Source organism: Neolamprologus brichardi, chromosome 1 (assembly GCF_056152115.1).
Source record: "Neolamprologus brichardi isolate AB-2024 chromosome 1, ASM5615211v1, whole genome shotgun sequence".
NCBI classification, from domain to species: Eukaryota; Metazoa; Chordata; class Actinopteri; order Cichliformes; family Cichlidae; genus Neolamprologus; species Neolamprologus brichardi.
Genome location: NC_142104.1, coordinates 23604704 through 23622735, shown reverse-complemented (window position 1 = coordinate 23622735; position 18032 = coordinate 23604704). Strand labels below are relative to the sequence as shown.

The 18032-nt window shown below is 39.0% G+C and overlaps 1 protein-coding gene across 2 annotated transcripts in view; it reads right to left on the bottom strand.

The window, feature by feature from the left end:
- Positions 1–18032, bottom strand: part of LOC102798074 (glypican-6-like) — a 143942-nt gene that overhangs the window by 106565 nt on the left and 19345 nt on the right. For both annotated transcript variants that reach the window (XM_006780324.2, XM_006780325.2), the window contains exon 2: positions 10110–10268. In XM_006780324.2, coding sequence (XP_006780387.1) covers positions 10110–10268 — 159 coding nt within the window. The remainder of the gene's footprint in view (positions 1–10109; positions 10269–18032) is intronic.

Sequence of the window (18032 nt, the reverse complement as noted above, 5' to 3'; positions counted from 1 at the left end):
CTCACGCCGCCAGCTACCTCTGCCCAAAGGAAACGGCGCTCACGTCGCCGTCATATGGACACTTCAGAGCAACCTCCGGTGGTGAGTCAAAAGGACTACACTTTCCACACTCCACCTGAGCCGTTAAACAGTAAAGACTATGAACTCACCTCAGACACTTTTGGGATTTATTTTCTCGACGAGGATTTGGATTGGGAGGCCAGTTTTGGTTTGAATCCTCCTGCGCTAGTTTATCACAAAAAGCATTTGTCTGAGATTTTTAGTTCGAGGTCTGCTCGTTGGGGTGGGAACAAATTAAAACCTGAGTTTGCCGAGTCTGTTTTTTCTGAGACTGTGAACACTGCTAAACCTAAGACTGTACAGACTGTTAAACATGGTGGGAAAGGGTCATCACCTGTTTTTGATGGGCTGGTTTTCATTGAGCCTGCTCCTTAGCCTTCCTGTGCTCCTCCACCCAGGGCGGCTGTAGTCCAGCCGTCTCCTGCACCTGTATCTGTTTCTCGGGTGAGGAGGGCCAGGGCCCAGTTTGTCCCTGCTCCAGTTTCCAGGCCAGCTGAAGCTCCGCTAGTCTCTGCGCCTGTACCTACTCCGCGGGTGGGAGCGGCTACTGCCCAGCAGGCCCCCGCACCTGTTTTTGTCCACGCTGGAGGCTCAGGTGAGCCCGTCCAGCAGTTTTCCTCAGGCTCGGTAGGCTCAGCCGTCTGCTCATCCACCACCTCACCCACCATTACTTCCATTGTTACAACAGTCAATACATATTAAACTTCTCTCCATAGCTCAAACATTAGCTCACCTATCGGCTCAGTCACCTGCTCAGTTACCACCTCAGTCGTTTACTCCAGCGGTCCCCAACCTTTTTTGCGCCACGGACCGGTTTATGCCCGACAATATTTTCATGGACCGGCCTTTAAGGTGTCGCGGATAAATACAACAAAATAAAACTAGTACCGGAAAAAAGAGAATTTATTCATAACACATGTGAAAAGACCCAGGAAAACCGAGTAAACGATAACAAAATAACGCTGAAAACCAATAAAAAAACCCTGAAAACTATACATTTCACACCTGAGCCTCAACTCTCGCGGCCCGGTACCAAGCGACTCACGTACCGGTCCGAGGCCCGGGGATTGGGGACTGCTGGTTTACTCTGCCACCTGTTCCTGCTGGAGGGTCCGAGGGGCCCATCCAGTCCTCTGTTCCCGCTGGGGGTTCTGGAGAACCACACCAGCCTTTGTCTGCCTCTGCTGGAGGGTCCGAGGGGCCCGTCCAGCCTTTGTCGCCTGCAGCGCCACCACCTGCGGCTCCCACGCCATTGCCTGCAGCGCCTTCCTCCTCACCTGGTCCAGCTTCAGCTACGGCGTCAGCTTCGCCTGGTCCAGCTTCAGCTACGGCGTCAGCTTCGCCTGGTTCTCCCTCACCTCGTCCTGTCCGGCCTGCTCGTCCTGCACGACCTGTCCGGCCACTTTCCAGGCCGATGGCTGGACGTCATCGCCATCATGGATGCCCTCCTGAACGGTGTCGTTCTGTGCTGCCTTCCGGGGTGTGCTTCCTTCCGCGCGGCCGGCCTCCGGACCTGCTCCGACACAGTCGCTGGCTTCACGGTCGGCCTCCGGACCTGTTTTGTGGACTTTTGTGTTGTCGTCCTCCAGGCCGGCCTCCTGAACCTTTTTAAAGACTGTTACCTGGGCCTCTGCGCCTTTCATGGGCTTTTTTGTCTGTTTTCTTTTGGACTGTTGCTGGGCCTCAGTGCTGTTGTTTTGGGCTTTTGTTCCCTGTATTTTGGTTTCTGGCTCCGTGTGTTTGCTTTGTTTCAAAATTTAACTCAAGTAGCCTAGAAAAACTGTCAGCTGTTCAGCTCATCTGCCTGTTCAAAAAAATGGATTTTTTTGATGTTATATCCGAGCAACTTCATGTGTAAAGAGAATAAAGACAAAATCTCTCAAATTCAAAAAGTCCAGTTGTGCTTTCTTCTCATCTGCCAGCTTACACAGTCTAGCAGAAGCCTGTGAATTGGTAAAGATGACAGATTAGAGAGAATAGGATGCTGTGTTCAAGTCAGTCTTGGTTTAAGTTAAGGGTGTGAATAAGTGATTGTTGAAGAGAATGAGGGACACAACACCTCTCAGTGTTGAGCAGAGATCTACTGAGGCAGGATCAAAGAGCTCAGTCAACCAGGGCACTGCTCAATGCAGACTGTAGTCAACCAACCACACACTCTAATCTCTTGCTCAGGTCTTGTGAGAGAACAGAAACGTATCAACCAAACTGAATTTAATGAGTATCTACCATACAACTGGAGCAAATAGTAAACAGAAAGGTAGAGACGGATATCTCAAGCTTCTCTCCAGTTCTGCCTTTTAACCTCCTACAGGACTACCAATCATTATTTTGACATAATGCTCAATTACACTTGTATAAAAAGGAGAACAAGAAATCTGAGTTAATGTAATCTTTCAGCGATAAAGCGGTAGCATACTTTGTAATTTTACCATATGAAAGTTGAAATACTGTAGCTCCAAGCAAAGAACAGGAACAAAATGACAGATTAAATTCTTATGAAGCCAGGAACTTACAGCTGCTGATATGAAAATTTGAGATTAAATTCTTATCATGCCGTTGACCCTCTGAAGTGTTGTGAGTCACAGAGATAGTTGAAACAACCTGGATCTAACCTTAACAAAGAATGTAAATATATTTTTGATGCATGTCAGGTAAAATGATTATTTACTTTGTGATTACTTTGCATAAAGAAATATTTAAAAATAAATAAATAAATACTGTGTTTACCTAGGGTAAGAGGAAAGATAGGGAGTTGGGGTTTAGGATGTATATTCAATTTGGCATTTGGTAATTGACACTTATAAAGAAAAAATAAGAAAACAAAGCATAATTACAAATACATACAGAATTAAATCAGGTAAATCTGTTGGTAAGTCACACCACACTACACTGATCTCATTCTCAGTGTCACAGTAATCAAATTCACAGATTCCAAATCAGTTTTATTGTCACATTGTTACATCTTCCAATTTTACAAGAATCTCTTCAGGCAAAGTAAACACAGCTTCACAAAATATAGATACAGACAAGTGATTTGTGTCCCACAAGTATACTATGTGGGCAGTGCTCTAGAGGTTGTGTGTGTGTGTGTGTGTGTGTGTGTGTGTGTGCGTGCGCATGTGTGTGTTCCTGAAACTTGGATCCTCTACCAAAGGGCTGGGAGTTTGAGGGGTCTGCACAGTATCTTCAATGTTCCCAGGCCTGCAGTGTTCTGCAGAGAAGCTGCCTGGAATCTGTTGGGGTCAATCTTTTGCTTTGGGGCTCCAAATGCTCATCTTATATTTGTTCCTTTTGCCCCTGCTACTTCTCTATTTTCTTGTGCTCCTCGTTCCTGATGTTACTGTCTTTTGGGATTGCCACGTATCACAGTGGTCCCCTGTATTTGTTGATTGTACATCCCTTTTATGAGTTCTTCCTTCAGTTCATCATCCACTGTCTGTCTTCAGCTGCCCTTGGAATACCTCATCTCGAGGTGCCATCTACCTGATGTATTCATGGATGTTCCGTGTTTCATCCTGGATTGTGGCTCTGACACTCATTCATACTCACCATCCTGCTTTCCATTGCTCGTAGAGCCTGAGGGTTCTGGACTTTTGTTGCAGACCCTGTTTTGTGAGGAGTTTTCATGTCTTGACACCTGTGGTATCTGTCTCCTCCTATGGTCAGCTTATTATTCCAGCTGGGTATCTGATGACAGGTAGGACAAATGTATTGATGGCTTGGATCTTATTCCTAATGTTCAACTGGTTCCTCAGTACCTGTCTTACATTCTAGAGGTTGGCCTGTGGGATACCAAGGTACTGGCCAGCTATCCTCTATATCTGCTATTTTGGTTTGGATCACTTTCCCTCTCTTTCTTTGTGTGTGTGTGTGTGTGTGTGTGTGTGTGTGTGTGTGTGTGTGTGTGTGTGTGTGTGTGTGTGTGTGTGTGTGTGTGTGTGTGTGTGTGTGTGTGAGAGAGAGAGAGTCTGTGGAGCACTTTCAATCTCAAATCACTTGACTGAGCATGAGGCACCTTTTATCATGGTTCATCCTCAGCAATTAATCTTTAACAGATGCGATGCAATTCTCTCCCTCTCTGCCTATTTCATACACAGAGTCTCTTTCTCCGTATTTCAGTGTCTCTCCAGCTTTTGCGCTCACATATAAACACTGCAAATACTTATCACATTTTGTGTGTCTAATTCAAGTTACCTGAGGGCACGTACTAGGCTAAACAGAGAACACTAATAATTTCAGAGAATTATAAAAGTACATTTTTGTGTGGGGAAAAAAATGGAGATTTGCATTATGCACTGCAAAACTGGTTGTGAGGTTCCTTTCTTACAGCCTGTTCTTTGTCTTGGACTGGAATATTACTGAACTCCAAATCTCTCTAGGAGAATATATGGCATACTGAGAGATGGGGTAAGAGGGTCCTCAGCCGGATTATTGGACTTGCAGAATACCCAAGCCTAAATTCTAGTGTGCAACAGTCATTCATGGCAGCAGGATTGCTCAATAATGCATCAAAACCCACAGGCCTCCAGGGGAAGCAGTCAGTAATCAAAAAGTAAGTTAAGGTTTTCATAATAGGGCCCTATAAATAACTGAGGACAGAAATGAGGGCATGTAAAATTGATGAGGGATGATTCAAACCCCACGAGTTGGATGGAGCTTAACGCGAGGAGAAGGGATGCGATGTTGAGTGGCCCGGTGATACGGGCATATGTAGAAGGTGGAATTGCACGAGTGATTTGTGTCCCCAGTGTTACCACATAAACGCACAGATATACAATATGGACACTGCTCTAGAGGCAACGTCACTGAAATGGTGCTATTAATGTAGAAATATGCCCCTGCCTTCAAACTATTCTACTGAACATTTAAAACAACCTAGCAACAATTTCATAACCTGTGGCTACCTATTAAGCTTTTACAGAAGAAGAACTCTGCTGCACATTTATATTATTTAATCAAAACCAAGACTGCGGGGTCAGAAATTACATACATTTTCAAAAAAGCTTCAATATGAGCCAACAAAACAGTGAATTACAAGGTCTTTTTAATGTGGGAATTCATTTTCATATATTTGTGCTCTCTAGAACTGATGTAAGTGTGTGATTCAAAGAAAACGACATAGTATAACAGTCTGAGATCTTGTCAATATGCAACGGTAAAGAGTGAAGGTTTATCCTAAATGAGCACTTGCAGAAAAAAGACACCATCAGACAACTAATTAGACATTTTTTAAACTTTTAGTTGGGATAAACAGTAACAGTTGATATGACCGACTGATAGCAGTGTTTGTCATTTTAACAGGTAAAACTGCAATTTGATCGTCAATAATTTATACACATGAGTAGTGCCCTTTATCTAAATTATGCATTTGAGCATTGAAAACAATCTCTCATCAGGCCTTCAGTCTTTGTCTAAAAATTATACAAATAAGCTGATTTTACCAGTTAAAACAATAAAAACTGAATTTCTACTGCGCTGTTGTTCCAAGAACATGCAGGTATTGTCCTCAGTTGACTGCCAACCTGTCAGATGGCTCATTTAACATTTGGCAGTAACAAATTTGAAAGAAACTACCATTGATGTTTTTATCCAGTAAAACACTGATTTCTCACTTCTTCCAACTATACTCACTACACAGTTTTCAGTTCGTATCACACAGGGAGGATTTTAGACATGTATTCAGCCAAGGATGACAAAAATGCCCTAACTCAAGATTCATTAGTGTCTATATTTTGTACCGAAGGTCCTTCATTTCCTCTTCAACCTGCATAAACAAATGACATGCAGAAGACTGACAGAATTTTTGTTTATATAATAGAATAATATAAAGTTAAATTAAGTAGTCATTTCATTTTTGAAAAGATTTATATTCAAGGATTTTTATACGGACTAAGACGGAGTGTACACATTATCTTTTCTTTTTGTCCCAGAAAGCCAGCATAGTTTTTCAATTGTTCACAATTGGATCGCCTCATACTTATACAATGCTAAAAGTGCCAGGCACTTGAGGCAGTGAGCTTCTAATCTGCAGTGAGGAATGCGTGGTCGGCTGTTCACCTCACCCCCCAAAGCTAAAGAGATTCATCTCTAGGTAAAAAACTGTTTGTCACAGTCCCTTCTTTACACAGCCATCCATTTACAGAGGCTGATGGGACCAGTAACACACCAGCAACTACCACATTTTACTTGTACAAGTGCTAACAACAGTGGAGAAAGTTAATCCTGTTGGTTTTTGAGTACCAGAGCTAATGGAATTTTAAATACAGTCTAAGAATTGTTTTAATACTTGGATAAAAATCCTTTTCAGTCATTTAATCCCTAAAGTCTAGAGCCCTTGGACACCCTTGGTTTCCTCTCTTCAGATGCTCTGTTAGGCCTTTACTACAGCTGCCTTCAGTTGCTGCTGGTTTGTGGGTCTCTCTGCATTCAGTTTGGTGTTTAGTAACTGAAAAGCATCGTCTGTTGAGTTAAGATCAGCTAACTGGCTTGGCCATTGAAGACTATCCCATTTCACTGCCTTGAGAAAGACAGTGTTGTTTATGCAGTTTGCTTTAGGTCATTCGGGTCATTATCCATTTGCACCATGAAATGCTGTCCACTCAGTTTTGCAGCAATTGGCTGAATCTTAGCAGTGAGTAAAGCTCTGTATATTTTTACACAATTAATCCTGCCACTTCTATTAGCAATAAACACTAATCACCTGGTTCCACTGGCAGCCATACATGCCCATATCATAACACTGTCTCCACCATGTTTGACAGATAATGTAGTATGCTTCAGATCATAAGCTGTTTCTCTCCCTATCCATAATTTTACCAGCTATATCAGACGTTTCCTGACAAAGTCTAGTCTGACCCGCCTATTCTTGTGTGTAAACCCTCTGTAACTCCTTGGAAATGTTCCTGACTTGAATAGGGGTTGTAAAGTTTTTTTTTCTTAAACAAGGAAATAATTCTGCGATCATCCACCTTAGTTGTCTTCTGTGGTCATTCGGGTCCTTTGGTGCTGAGCTGAGCTGAGCTGAGCTGGTCAGTGCATTCATTCTGGGATTTGTGTTACTCTACAAAAACGTATGGACCTAAATGTAGGTAATGCTTGGTCAACTACATTGAGCTACAACCAGACTCAAGCAACAGATTACTATTATTAGTTATGGAAAAAACAGTGCACCTACAATTTATTTAACTAGTTCAAAAGAATGCATGATATCTTAGTTAATGTGAAAAAAGGCAAGCCTTGGATGGCACAAGCACACAAGTGTAAATGTCATTAAACCGTAGAGTCTTGGTTTAAAGCCCTGTGAGCTCTAGCAGTTATACAGGGATTAAAGTGGGCCTGAACAATCTGGAACAACGTTCTGACACCTTTGATTAATGAGTAATTAAATAGGCAGTTTAACACTAAATACTATCAGGCAAGTTCATTTTTTATTTGATACAGTCCGGCAGTGCTTTCAACTGTTGTCACAGAGACAGTAAAATCATGACTCCGGCTGCATGCCTCCTCTTTTCCTTCTTATCCGTGTCATGCACTCATGCTGTCGATGTCAATAAAGTTTCTGTTGCCGTATATCAGCATCTATCTACCTCTACTGAAGAGGAGAGAGCATAGCCGTGCAACTTTTTCTTTAAGTGGCAGGTTATCTCAGATACAGGATTTGAAACAGCTCAACAAATATTAGTGAACACACAAACTGTTTTTGTGCATCTTGGTGCACAATCTGTCTGCTAGCTTAAGGTACAAAGGCTCTGTTTTCCAGGGAGAAAAAAAAAAACACTGACATGGGATAATTTTACTCTCAGAGATAGAGAAAGATAGAGGAAGAAAATATAACAGCAGAAGCTGACAGATCATATTTAAAGGTAAGGACTGCTCTGCAAGTGATGTTTAATAAAATAGATATTTAAAGTTAAACAAATTAATTGTGTTGGATTGCTTTGAATCGGACAGTGGATCTGTATATGATGAAGTTATCTAGTTATATTAGAAGCACTTTCAAATATGTTTTTCAATGAGAAAAGGTTACACTCCACATCCATTATATGTCCCAACAATTTACATTTAAGGGAAACTGTACATTAACAATATTTGTTTTACTATCTTACATTACGTTGAATTGAATTGCCATCAACATTTAACCAAACATTATCATTGCATTAATTAAAATATTGTTGAAAGCTGAATGTCATTAATAAGGTGACTCTCAATTAATTTTCAGAGAAACAGCTTTATTATCAAAGACAGCTAAGCTGAGCTGTCATATAAATGGTACATGGCCTGTATTTGTATAGCGCTTTACACATCCAGTCATCCACCCATTCACACACACATTCACACACTGGTGATGGCAAGCTACATTGTAGCCACAGCCACCCTGGGGCGCACTGACAGAGGCGATATGGTCAGGATTTTAAGTTATGCTCCTTTTTAGGCTGCCGTTTCCCTCCGTAGGTTTTATGGCGGCGACAGAGCACGCTTACGAAGGCTCTTACTCTTGTATTTGCTCATCAACAAATCTTTTGTGAATTATAATTTGAAGACATGGGTCATCATTCAGCCTGTATAGCCACGTATAAACTGTGTACATCTCAGTACTGTAATATAAAACAACCATAACACCTGTGTTTGATTCATGACTATAACATTTAAATTGAGCAAATACAAACATGGTTTACTGGTTCTACGATTTCAATTGTAGGAACAAATTACTTGAAGCTTGCCTTAATAATCTTTTAACATTCAATTACATACAGGCCATTATGATATATCAGTATTATGATACAGTAATACTATCTAAATATGTTAAACCATCAAACAACATTATGTTATTAGTATGAGGTTTCTACAAGTTTAATGTCAGTATTAGTAAAAATATGCAAACATTTTAGTGCTACCATATGTTATCAATATACTGCTGTACCACAGCTACTAGAAAGTAATAGAAATCTAGATCTTTATTTCATATTGGGAAATATCTTTGAAAGCAGATTAAATCATAGATTTAATGTTATTCAAATGCCGTATTGGACAGTATGTGCAGAATAAACTGGGTAAACTGGGCTGTTTGCAGTGTTCTTTTACAGTTTACAGTTATGCTGAACTGGTGCAGGGCAAACTGTGGTATCCCTGTTCATTACCATGGTCTATACTTATAAGATCAGACCAGAGATCCTTTGCATACAGTTTTTATTTTTTCTTGACTATGAAAATTAAGGTTAATTCAGACACTGCTTTAAAATAACCATCCAAATAAAGCAAAAGATCGCTGCTGAGTAACAGGACTCTGCTAGGAGTCAGTTTGCATTTAGCTGATGATATTCTTTGGTAACACTTGCCAAATTCCACATTTATACCAGCTTCATAGTGGCTAGCAATCAGACATCTGCCTTGATGGCTCGTATAACATCTGCTTGTATATTGTAGAATGTAGATGGCTAAATTCAGAATGAGTAGGAAACCTCAAAAGCAGCATCAGACCAGGTCAGCTGATCACAGCCGGTTTAAAAACAAAGCACATGTACTGGAGCTCATAAAATATATTATTATATGATTTATTGCAGAGTGAGTCATTTCTCCAGACTGCACTGCTTCACCAGAACTTAGTATTCTCTCACCTGCAAAATCCCACTTTAACCCCTGCTTATACAGACAGGCTCATTAGAATGAAAATATTTTTAAAAGCCACATTAGTGCCATCTTTTACTGTCAAAATGTCAATAGTTCACAGTGTATGTGCAAAAGGAAGAACAACATCATAGTGAGCTAGAAAGCCCTGTAAAGAAAATCCAAATAATGCAGAACTGTAGTGAAGAAGTCAAGTGTAAAAGCAAGGCTCCAGAATAACCATCTTTAAACCAGATAAGCTCATTTCTTATTAATAACAGTCAAAGTAATAATTAATCATGACATCAGAAGTCTGTAGTTACAAGTTTGACAGTGCTTGTCTCAGTACATTCAGCTTGGAGAGGTGGTGTCTGGGATATAAATTTCTATGAATCACAGTCTCTGCATGTTAAATAGATAAAACAAATCAATCTACTGGAACTTACCATCAAACTTTTTATGCCTGGAGACAAATGTTGTTCTCATTTTGTGGCTGCTCTCCTCAACCAATTTCTCAAACTCCAGTTTGCTCTGCTGGTTAAGTTTGTCCTCCATCTCTGACGTGCAGCAGGTGTATCCCTGAGGACAGACACGCAGGTGCTCACCTGAGGAAGACAGAGAGGTAGAGCGGCATTTGTACACACGTCACCGCCTCGACATTCAGATGCTCGAAAAGGCTGAACCGAGTCTTTGATCAAAATTCTCTTGTTATTTTGTCATTCTCATCACTGAGGCAATGAAAGTGGGCCAGACCGTGACAAACGGGGTAGGAAAACATTTGTCGGTCATTTGGAATCATGAATCAGAGAGTGTCTGTGATAGCACAGCTCCTACACCTCATATAGAATTCCCCTTATATCACAAAGCACTGCAATGATGACTGCTTTAATGAATATTATGTACATGAAATGAAAGGCACAGTGCTAAGTCATGTCAAGGAAATTTATTTATATAGCCTAACACCACAAATTGGTCTCAAGGCTCTTACCAACATGCCCTTAGCTATGACATCAGCCAAACATTTAATTAAACTGCATGGATTAATTTACGATGTCTTGACTTTGGCACAGCAAGCTGTAAATGAACACTGACATATTTTTGCCATGGAAACAATTGCTTATTTACACATTCACTACATACCGAACAACATTAACATTCATTTCATTCATTCAAAAACTGGAATGAAGTATTTCTCTTTTTGGCTGCCAAATGCTCCATCATGTTCACCAGCTCGTTACTAACTGTGCGTGTTTGCTCTTTTGTTCAGAGCACGAAGGCTACAATGAACTTATCATAACTTTTTAGTTTTCCTAAAAACAACTTTGCTGCAAAGATGAGACCAAAACAATATAAAGTTGCTAGACTGAGAGATGAGACTATTGTTTTACAGTTTACAGCGATCAACTGTGTTGCACAGATGCACTGGTATCCATGGTCACTGTTAGGTGCCGGGGAGCATCAGAGGCATTATAAGAGGCTGACAAGCCAGCGAAAGATATCAGATGTGACTGTGTATTGTGTGCGTCTGTGCAGTTTTTATTTCCCACAGTCCATTAAAATGAAAGTTAATTTTGGAAGAGCTGAAAAACTCACACCATATTCTGCATATCACAAAAATAAAATTTAATATAAATGTTTCAATTTCTCAATATTTCTTTTTACATTATATCTCATGCACTCTGGTGCAATGTTGCTGGCATAAGAACAACATTTAAAAATATTTATTTAAATTTTATTTTTTAAATTTTATTTATTTTGCCACCTGATTACAGTGATATTAACTCAATGACAGCAGCATTTCTTTTTGCCTTGCTCGCTTACTTTTTAACTTTCTACACTGCGAACAAAATTACACAGCAACTTTTAGAAGAATGTCGAGGTATCAGTGAGAGTGAGTTAAGAAATACTTGTTGTAGTCCCTTTAAGAAGAAAATAAGAGATGCTGTGCGTGCGTTTTGTAATGAGATGTTTTACAGAGCCTTGGACTCTCGTCTCCTTCTACATAATTTGATTTTGAAGCATTAATTTAATAAAGTGTGAAGTGTTTGACTATTACATCAGTTAGAGAAACATTCTCGAGTCCACTCAGACGTCAGTGTATAAAAGTGTAAACCGAACCAATGAACCGACTCTAAGATCCACAAAGAGAAATACTGGAACTGAAGGCCTGAAGAATTTTCAAAAATTGTAGAATTCACATTCGATTTTTTTGTAAAAATTAGTAAAAGTTTTACTTTACTGGGTTTCGACAAAGGTAACAATCACTTAATTATGCCACACATCTGAAAATCCTTTCACTGAAAAAGTGAGGGGTTTAGTCTCAGATCTGTGGATTGTTCTTGGTGAATAGAGTAGTTTTCAAAAATACTGATTTACTTAAAGGGATGAGGAAAATGATTCTGATGAAATCAATAAATTATATCTACAGCCATAATGCGCAACACTATCTGCAGAAACCCGGTTTAACCAAAAGACCATAAAATGAGGTTTATTTATTCCAATAATTAATCATTAAGGAAAATATGTTTAGTCTAAACTAAATGTATCAGTCAAGTATATTCAATATCACCAGACTTCAAATTTGACATTTTACTTGCATATCAAACTTATATGAATAATCTACAAGTAATTATGTTAACTGATGTTAGCATTTGGGGCATAAAAAGGACCAAGCCAGAATTAATTTTCCAGTTAATAAATTAAATATAAAACCAGATCCACCGAAAAAAACAAACACATTGTTTGCCAAAATCCGAAACGAATGCTTAAATGCAAACAGAGGCTTTAATCAGTAAAAGTGACTAAGAGCTCCATGTGAGTGGTGTGTACATCTTTATTATTTTTTGCACAGCTAATGAAAAGAAGTTTGTACTTTCATACTACTACCCATTTTAAGAAGTTTTACCATTACTAATAAGCTAAAATGTAAAATAAAACTTAAAAATGTACCTTAAACTTTGATACAGTCGGAAAAGTGTTGCTAAATTCCAAAATCAAGGCTTTTTTTTAATAAAAACAAAAATTCTTATCAAGTTGTGGTTTTTAGGAAAGTTTAATTGTTATAAGGGGGAAAAAAAGTCCTCCCACACAAGCAAAAGCTCAGCATCTTAGTTTCTGTCAAACACTTAAACTGGTCCGAATGTGAGTTTTCATCTGGTTGTCTTCCTGCAACAACACACACCAGCAGTTAATATCACATGATTATATTAGTTTTTTTGCCCAAGAAATATTTGGGCAATTTTTTTTGGAAAAAAATTACCATAATGCATACTGTATGTAATTTTTTTCTGCATGCATGCGGTATTTTATTTCCTCTTCTACAGAGAACATCAGACATCATTATTAGTTTTTTTTTTGTCTGGCCAGCAGTCACATAAAATATTTGTGTTTTTCCCATTCTATCTATTAACATTTGGGAAAGATGAAATGAGTATCGATTTATCAGTGGAGGACAGAACAGAGAGATTGTAGGATTTCCTCTGAGGAACACAATGCAGGCACTGGCAGGCACACTGACGCCCTGCATGCATATACAGTAAGCTGCAGATAAAGGAGCTGTGTATAGATAATGAAACAAGAAGATGCAATATGTACGTGCTGGCACTCTCAAATGTGCTTAATCCTTAATCAGTCCTTAGAGAGGCACCAAGCTACAGTAATGAGGTGCACCATCAACAGTTCAACACAAACTTGTTTCTCCAGAGTAATGCACAAGGCTCCGAGCCACAGCATCCAAACTCTACAACACAAAATAAGCTGAAATGCACCACTCACTTTCTATTAGGCAATTCCTTAAGGCTTTTTTGTTTCTTTACTAAGCAGCAATGTCCTATTTTTTAACAAAGTAACAGCTGCAGATAACGTCCAGTACATTGGAATTCAATCAAGCGCATGCATATGGATTGAATCTACAGGCTGGCGACCTGTCCAGGGTGTACTCTGCCTCTTGTCCAATGACAACTGGGGCAGGTTCACGAGGGAAATAGATGGATGGAAAGTTAATTAGTACAAATACATTAACCTGTACATTTTACAGTAACTTGCTGAAAGCCGGATGCCAGTAACTAACTGTAAAAAAGGATTTACAGGAACTTTAATTTACAGCAAATAAAGCTGCTGTAATTTAATTTACAGTAAAAGTAAACACTTTTAACAGTAAGTTGCTAGTATCCAGCTGCCAGTAAGTGCATGCATTTTTTATATATGGTATTTTGTTACAATATTTAAATTTAAATTGCTATAGTTTTTATTTATTTATTTATTTATTTTAGCTCAAACAATAAAAATGCATATTGTTTAAACAGGGACAGTATTAAACTGAGGAGCTAAGGAATTATGAAGATGGTATCAGATGGCTGGCTAATGTCCCAAAGAAAGAAAAAGCCATGCACCATATTTGGCACCTTAAATTACACGAGCATGAAACACTACTCTAGGATGACTTAGACACAGAAATATAAACTTTTATTGTCATAAATGATGAATAAGCTGAGGAAAATTGCATTTTCTCCACACTGTTATGTGAAGCTCTGTGACTCTGAAGTAAGTCAAATTCAATCTGAAGTTTCCGTTGATGCAATAAATGAATTTTACTTGTCGATGCAGGTAGAATACTACTTTTGGCCACTAAAGCATTTTTTAAAAAAAAGAAAGGAAAAAAAAGAAAAAAAATCAATAACAGACAAAGCTGTCCTTAAGTGTGAATGACAGCTGAAAGGAATCCATGGTGCTTTTAGCTTTCATAGGCTGTGCACCACTCTATTCATCTCTCAGTCGTGTTTTGGTATAAACACATAATTTGACATATCCAACTACTTTCCTGTTTTGAAAACTGTTGTCGTAAACCAACATAAAATAGAAGTTTGTGAGAAGCAGGCACGGGCGTGAGCTGCATGTTTATGATGCTGCTACTTTGAGTTTATCTCACATGTTTTCCCTTCTCTCTTTCATCAAAAGCCCGGTTCAACACTTTAAGCATAAAACTTTATTGCACATTTTCCTAATATGTTTGTGTGTGTGTGTGTTTGTGTGTGTGTGTGTGCTCTTTTCCAAAAGAAAAAAAAGCAAACATAAAAGCCTACCTTAGTGAACTTTGGAGGTAATTGTCCCCAAATCTAGATGGGATTTTGGCTCACTAGACCATATCTGTCCTGTTCTAGCTGGTTGCTTTGGACCCGAGATGGAATTTGAAACCATGCTGTCAATATGCTGCACACTTGCGAGATCACACTTGTGCAGTCTCTGTCAGGGAGAGTTAAACTTGTAAGACTCAATACCAGCAGTGCCAACAAAAATGAAGACATGGGGGGTGGACACAACAAAAAGACAGGGATGGCAAAAACCACAAAGGTTCTTCTTATAAAAGTATATTTACTAGGTGAATAACAGGAACTAATGTGCCTACTTAGCTGGCAACAGCTCACTGACACCCACTTTCCACCTTTCTCAAAGCTGTAAGATACTGTATAGCTTTACAGCGCTTATATAAATTAGTCTGGCCATTTGTAGCTGAACATTTAAATGAATCTTTTAATAAAAAAAAGAAGAGCACTTCATGCGCTGTGACATTTATAATAAAGCAACATTATGTTTATCTAACATAGCTAATCCGTTTAATTCAAAATCTAATTTGGAGAGATAATAAAAAGGTTTTGTTTTCTCACATAAATAGTGTTACAGATTTTTACAAAGAGCTGCATGAAAGTGGAGCATGAAAGGGGTGGGGAGGGTGACACATAATTTCACTGCAGGTGAAGAGGGGCAAGCGGAAAAGTCGGGAACAATCCCAGCGCATATCTGTGGCATCTGTTAAAGTGGCCTGCCAAATCAGTAACGGCGCCACACCTTTTGCTGCTGCTGAAACTTTTGGACATTTATTAAAAAGACATTAGTGTCTCCGCATTTTATAAATTCTCGATAAAATGTATTTAAAATGCAGCACTTTGTCTGTAATGCAGCTGCCTGTTGTCTGTCTGTAGCAACCACTCTGTGATCTTGAGTAATGTCACAGCTAAATTGTTAAACATTTGCCTGAGGAGTACTATTTGATGCAGAGCATGTTTCAAAGGTGAGATAGCCGATATTATCAAAATAAAAAAATAATAAATAGAAAAAATATCATCCTGTGATTTATTTCTATGATGATCATGGAGCTTAGTTTTGAAGTTGCACCGAATATTTCTGAATAATTAAATGGAATAACACTTTTTCTGGTTTTCCTCACCTCTCACTACAAGCCGCATTCATTTTTCCGCATATATAGCCATAATGCACTTTAGCATTTTATTTGCCTTGCATACATATTGATAGCCAGTTAGCTTAATCGTTCATTATACTAACATGCATGTCTTTGGACAATAGGTGGAAGTGTCTAGTGTCACAGTCTAATACTGTGTGTCACAGAGAACATCCAGACTCTATACAGAAAGGCCCCAGCCAACCATTAGATTTGAATCATTAGATTTGCAGTGAGACAACAGTGCTAACCACTTTACCACAAAGCCCTCAGCATAAATATTAAAGATTATACAGCATAAACAAACAAATGCATTTCAGCAAACGGTTGGAATTTTTGTTCTTTTCAAGATTTTATTGTACATTTATATTGATTCAAACATCACTTATCCGTTTCCTGGATTACCACTTATTGTGTTTGATATTGGCTTGAATAAAACATATCTGTCAACTCCTAATCTATTTCTGACATCCTAATAGGCAAAGGGAAAAATGAGTGTATAGTTTGACTTTGACGAAGTGAGCAGCAGAGAATTGCATACTGTATAGAAGCCTGTGGTGACAACGCTGACAGAAGTGCTAATACGATGGTGTTCTATCAGATTTTTCATACGCAGAGAAGCCTGCTCCCATGCAAATGTAAAACAACAAAGTTAGCTTTAGGTCTGGCACATGCACTCACCAGCCTGATTCATTATACTCCTAACATGATCAAAACCATGGATGAGCACACACAAGCATACACGCACACACTCTACATGATCAATCACAGATTACTTGGGAGCAAATAGTCATGTAATCACTGAAAAAAAGGAAGATAAAAGCTGTCACTCATATGTTCAACCCAGTCCAGTTTGCTAATGTACCGCTCTGTCCTCGAGCGCAGATGTCAGAAGGTGCCGCAGCACATCTTTCAGAACGAGCTGATTAGAGATTTAAATATATGTAATTACAGAAAGCAAGATAATTAAGGACAAATGGTAATCTTCTTTGGGGATTTTACAGTGAAACATTCTGGCGTTAACTCAAATGTTTCTTAATCAGAAAGAAATAAGGAAAAAGAAATATTGCTTTGCTTGCATATGCAATCAAACACTCATTGTTTCGTTCAGATTCTTTGATGTGCAGATGTGTTTGGTTGCTCTCGATCACTATCTTCACGATGTCCAAAACACGACTGAGGCGTAGCGTTATAATTAGGTGAAACTGCTGACTAGATTCAGGCAACGGACAGATGGGCCCGTCCGATGCCCATTTAACATGCAATCAGCCACACAGACGCTTTCACAGAATTCAAGGTTCCCTGAACCCATTATAAATGTTACTTTAAGATGATTTTTAAATGATATCTATCTTTAACCAACCACACAGACTAACTGCTAACTAGGAATATGTAGGTCAGTAGGAAGAAGTAGATGAGATGACCTGGAGGCATGATCAGACACAGATTAAAGAACTAACTTCATATAGCATGCTTTATTTCAGCGGCCATGTATATGGCCTCGGTTCCCTTTGGCTTCATATCCCTTGATGTTAAAGAAGCATGCACTCAGAGTGTTTGAGGTTTCACATGCAGGCGAGGCATATGCTGCAATCGTGCCTAATGGGCAAGCAAAAAGGATGGCACATTTCTTATCCTTTCTAACAGTGGTTCATTAAAATTGGCAGCAGAGCCTACAGTTTCTTAGGCAGCCGTGTGATGTTAAAAACGCAACAACTGGAGCACATTCCCTGGTGACATGCAACAGATCTGAGTTTAGAAGTGTCTCAGATGCACTAAAGCAGAGGACTGCCACTGAGGTTCAGATTTACAAGACTAAGTAACCATTCCTCACAACAAATACAAAGATTTGTCTTCACACATACAAGTGTTTTCTTGACTAGAGGGATCAGGTTATTGACAGCAATACCAGTTTATTGAAGTTTTCCACACATCCCACTTTATTATGACAGCTTTTTTCTTTTACTGCCGACATTTTCTGTTATAAATTAGTTATAAAGTTGTTTTTGGATGTCAAGGAAAAAAAGAGATGCGCTGTATAAATTGAAAAGTTTATATTTTTTTGCAACATGTGTGAAGAAGAGCACTAAATTATTCATAATTATAAGCAGCTGTATCAGCTGGAGGTAAAATG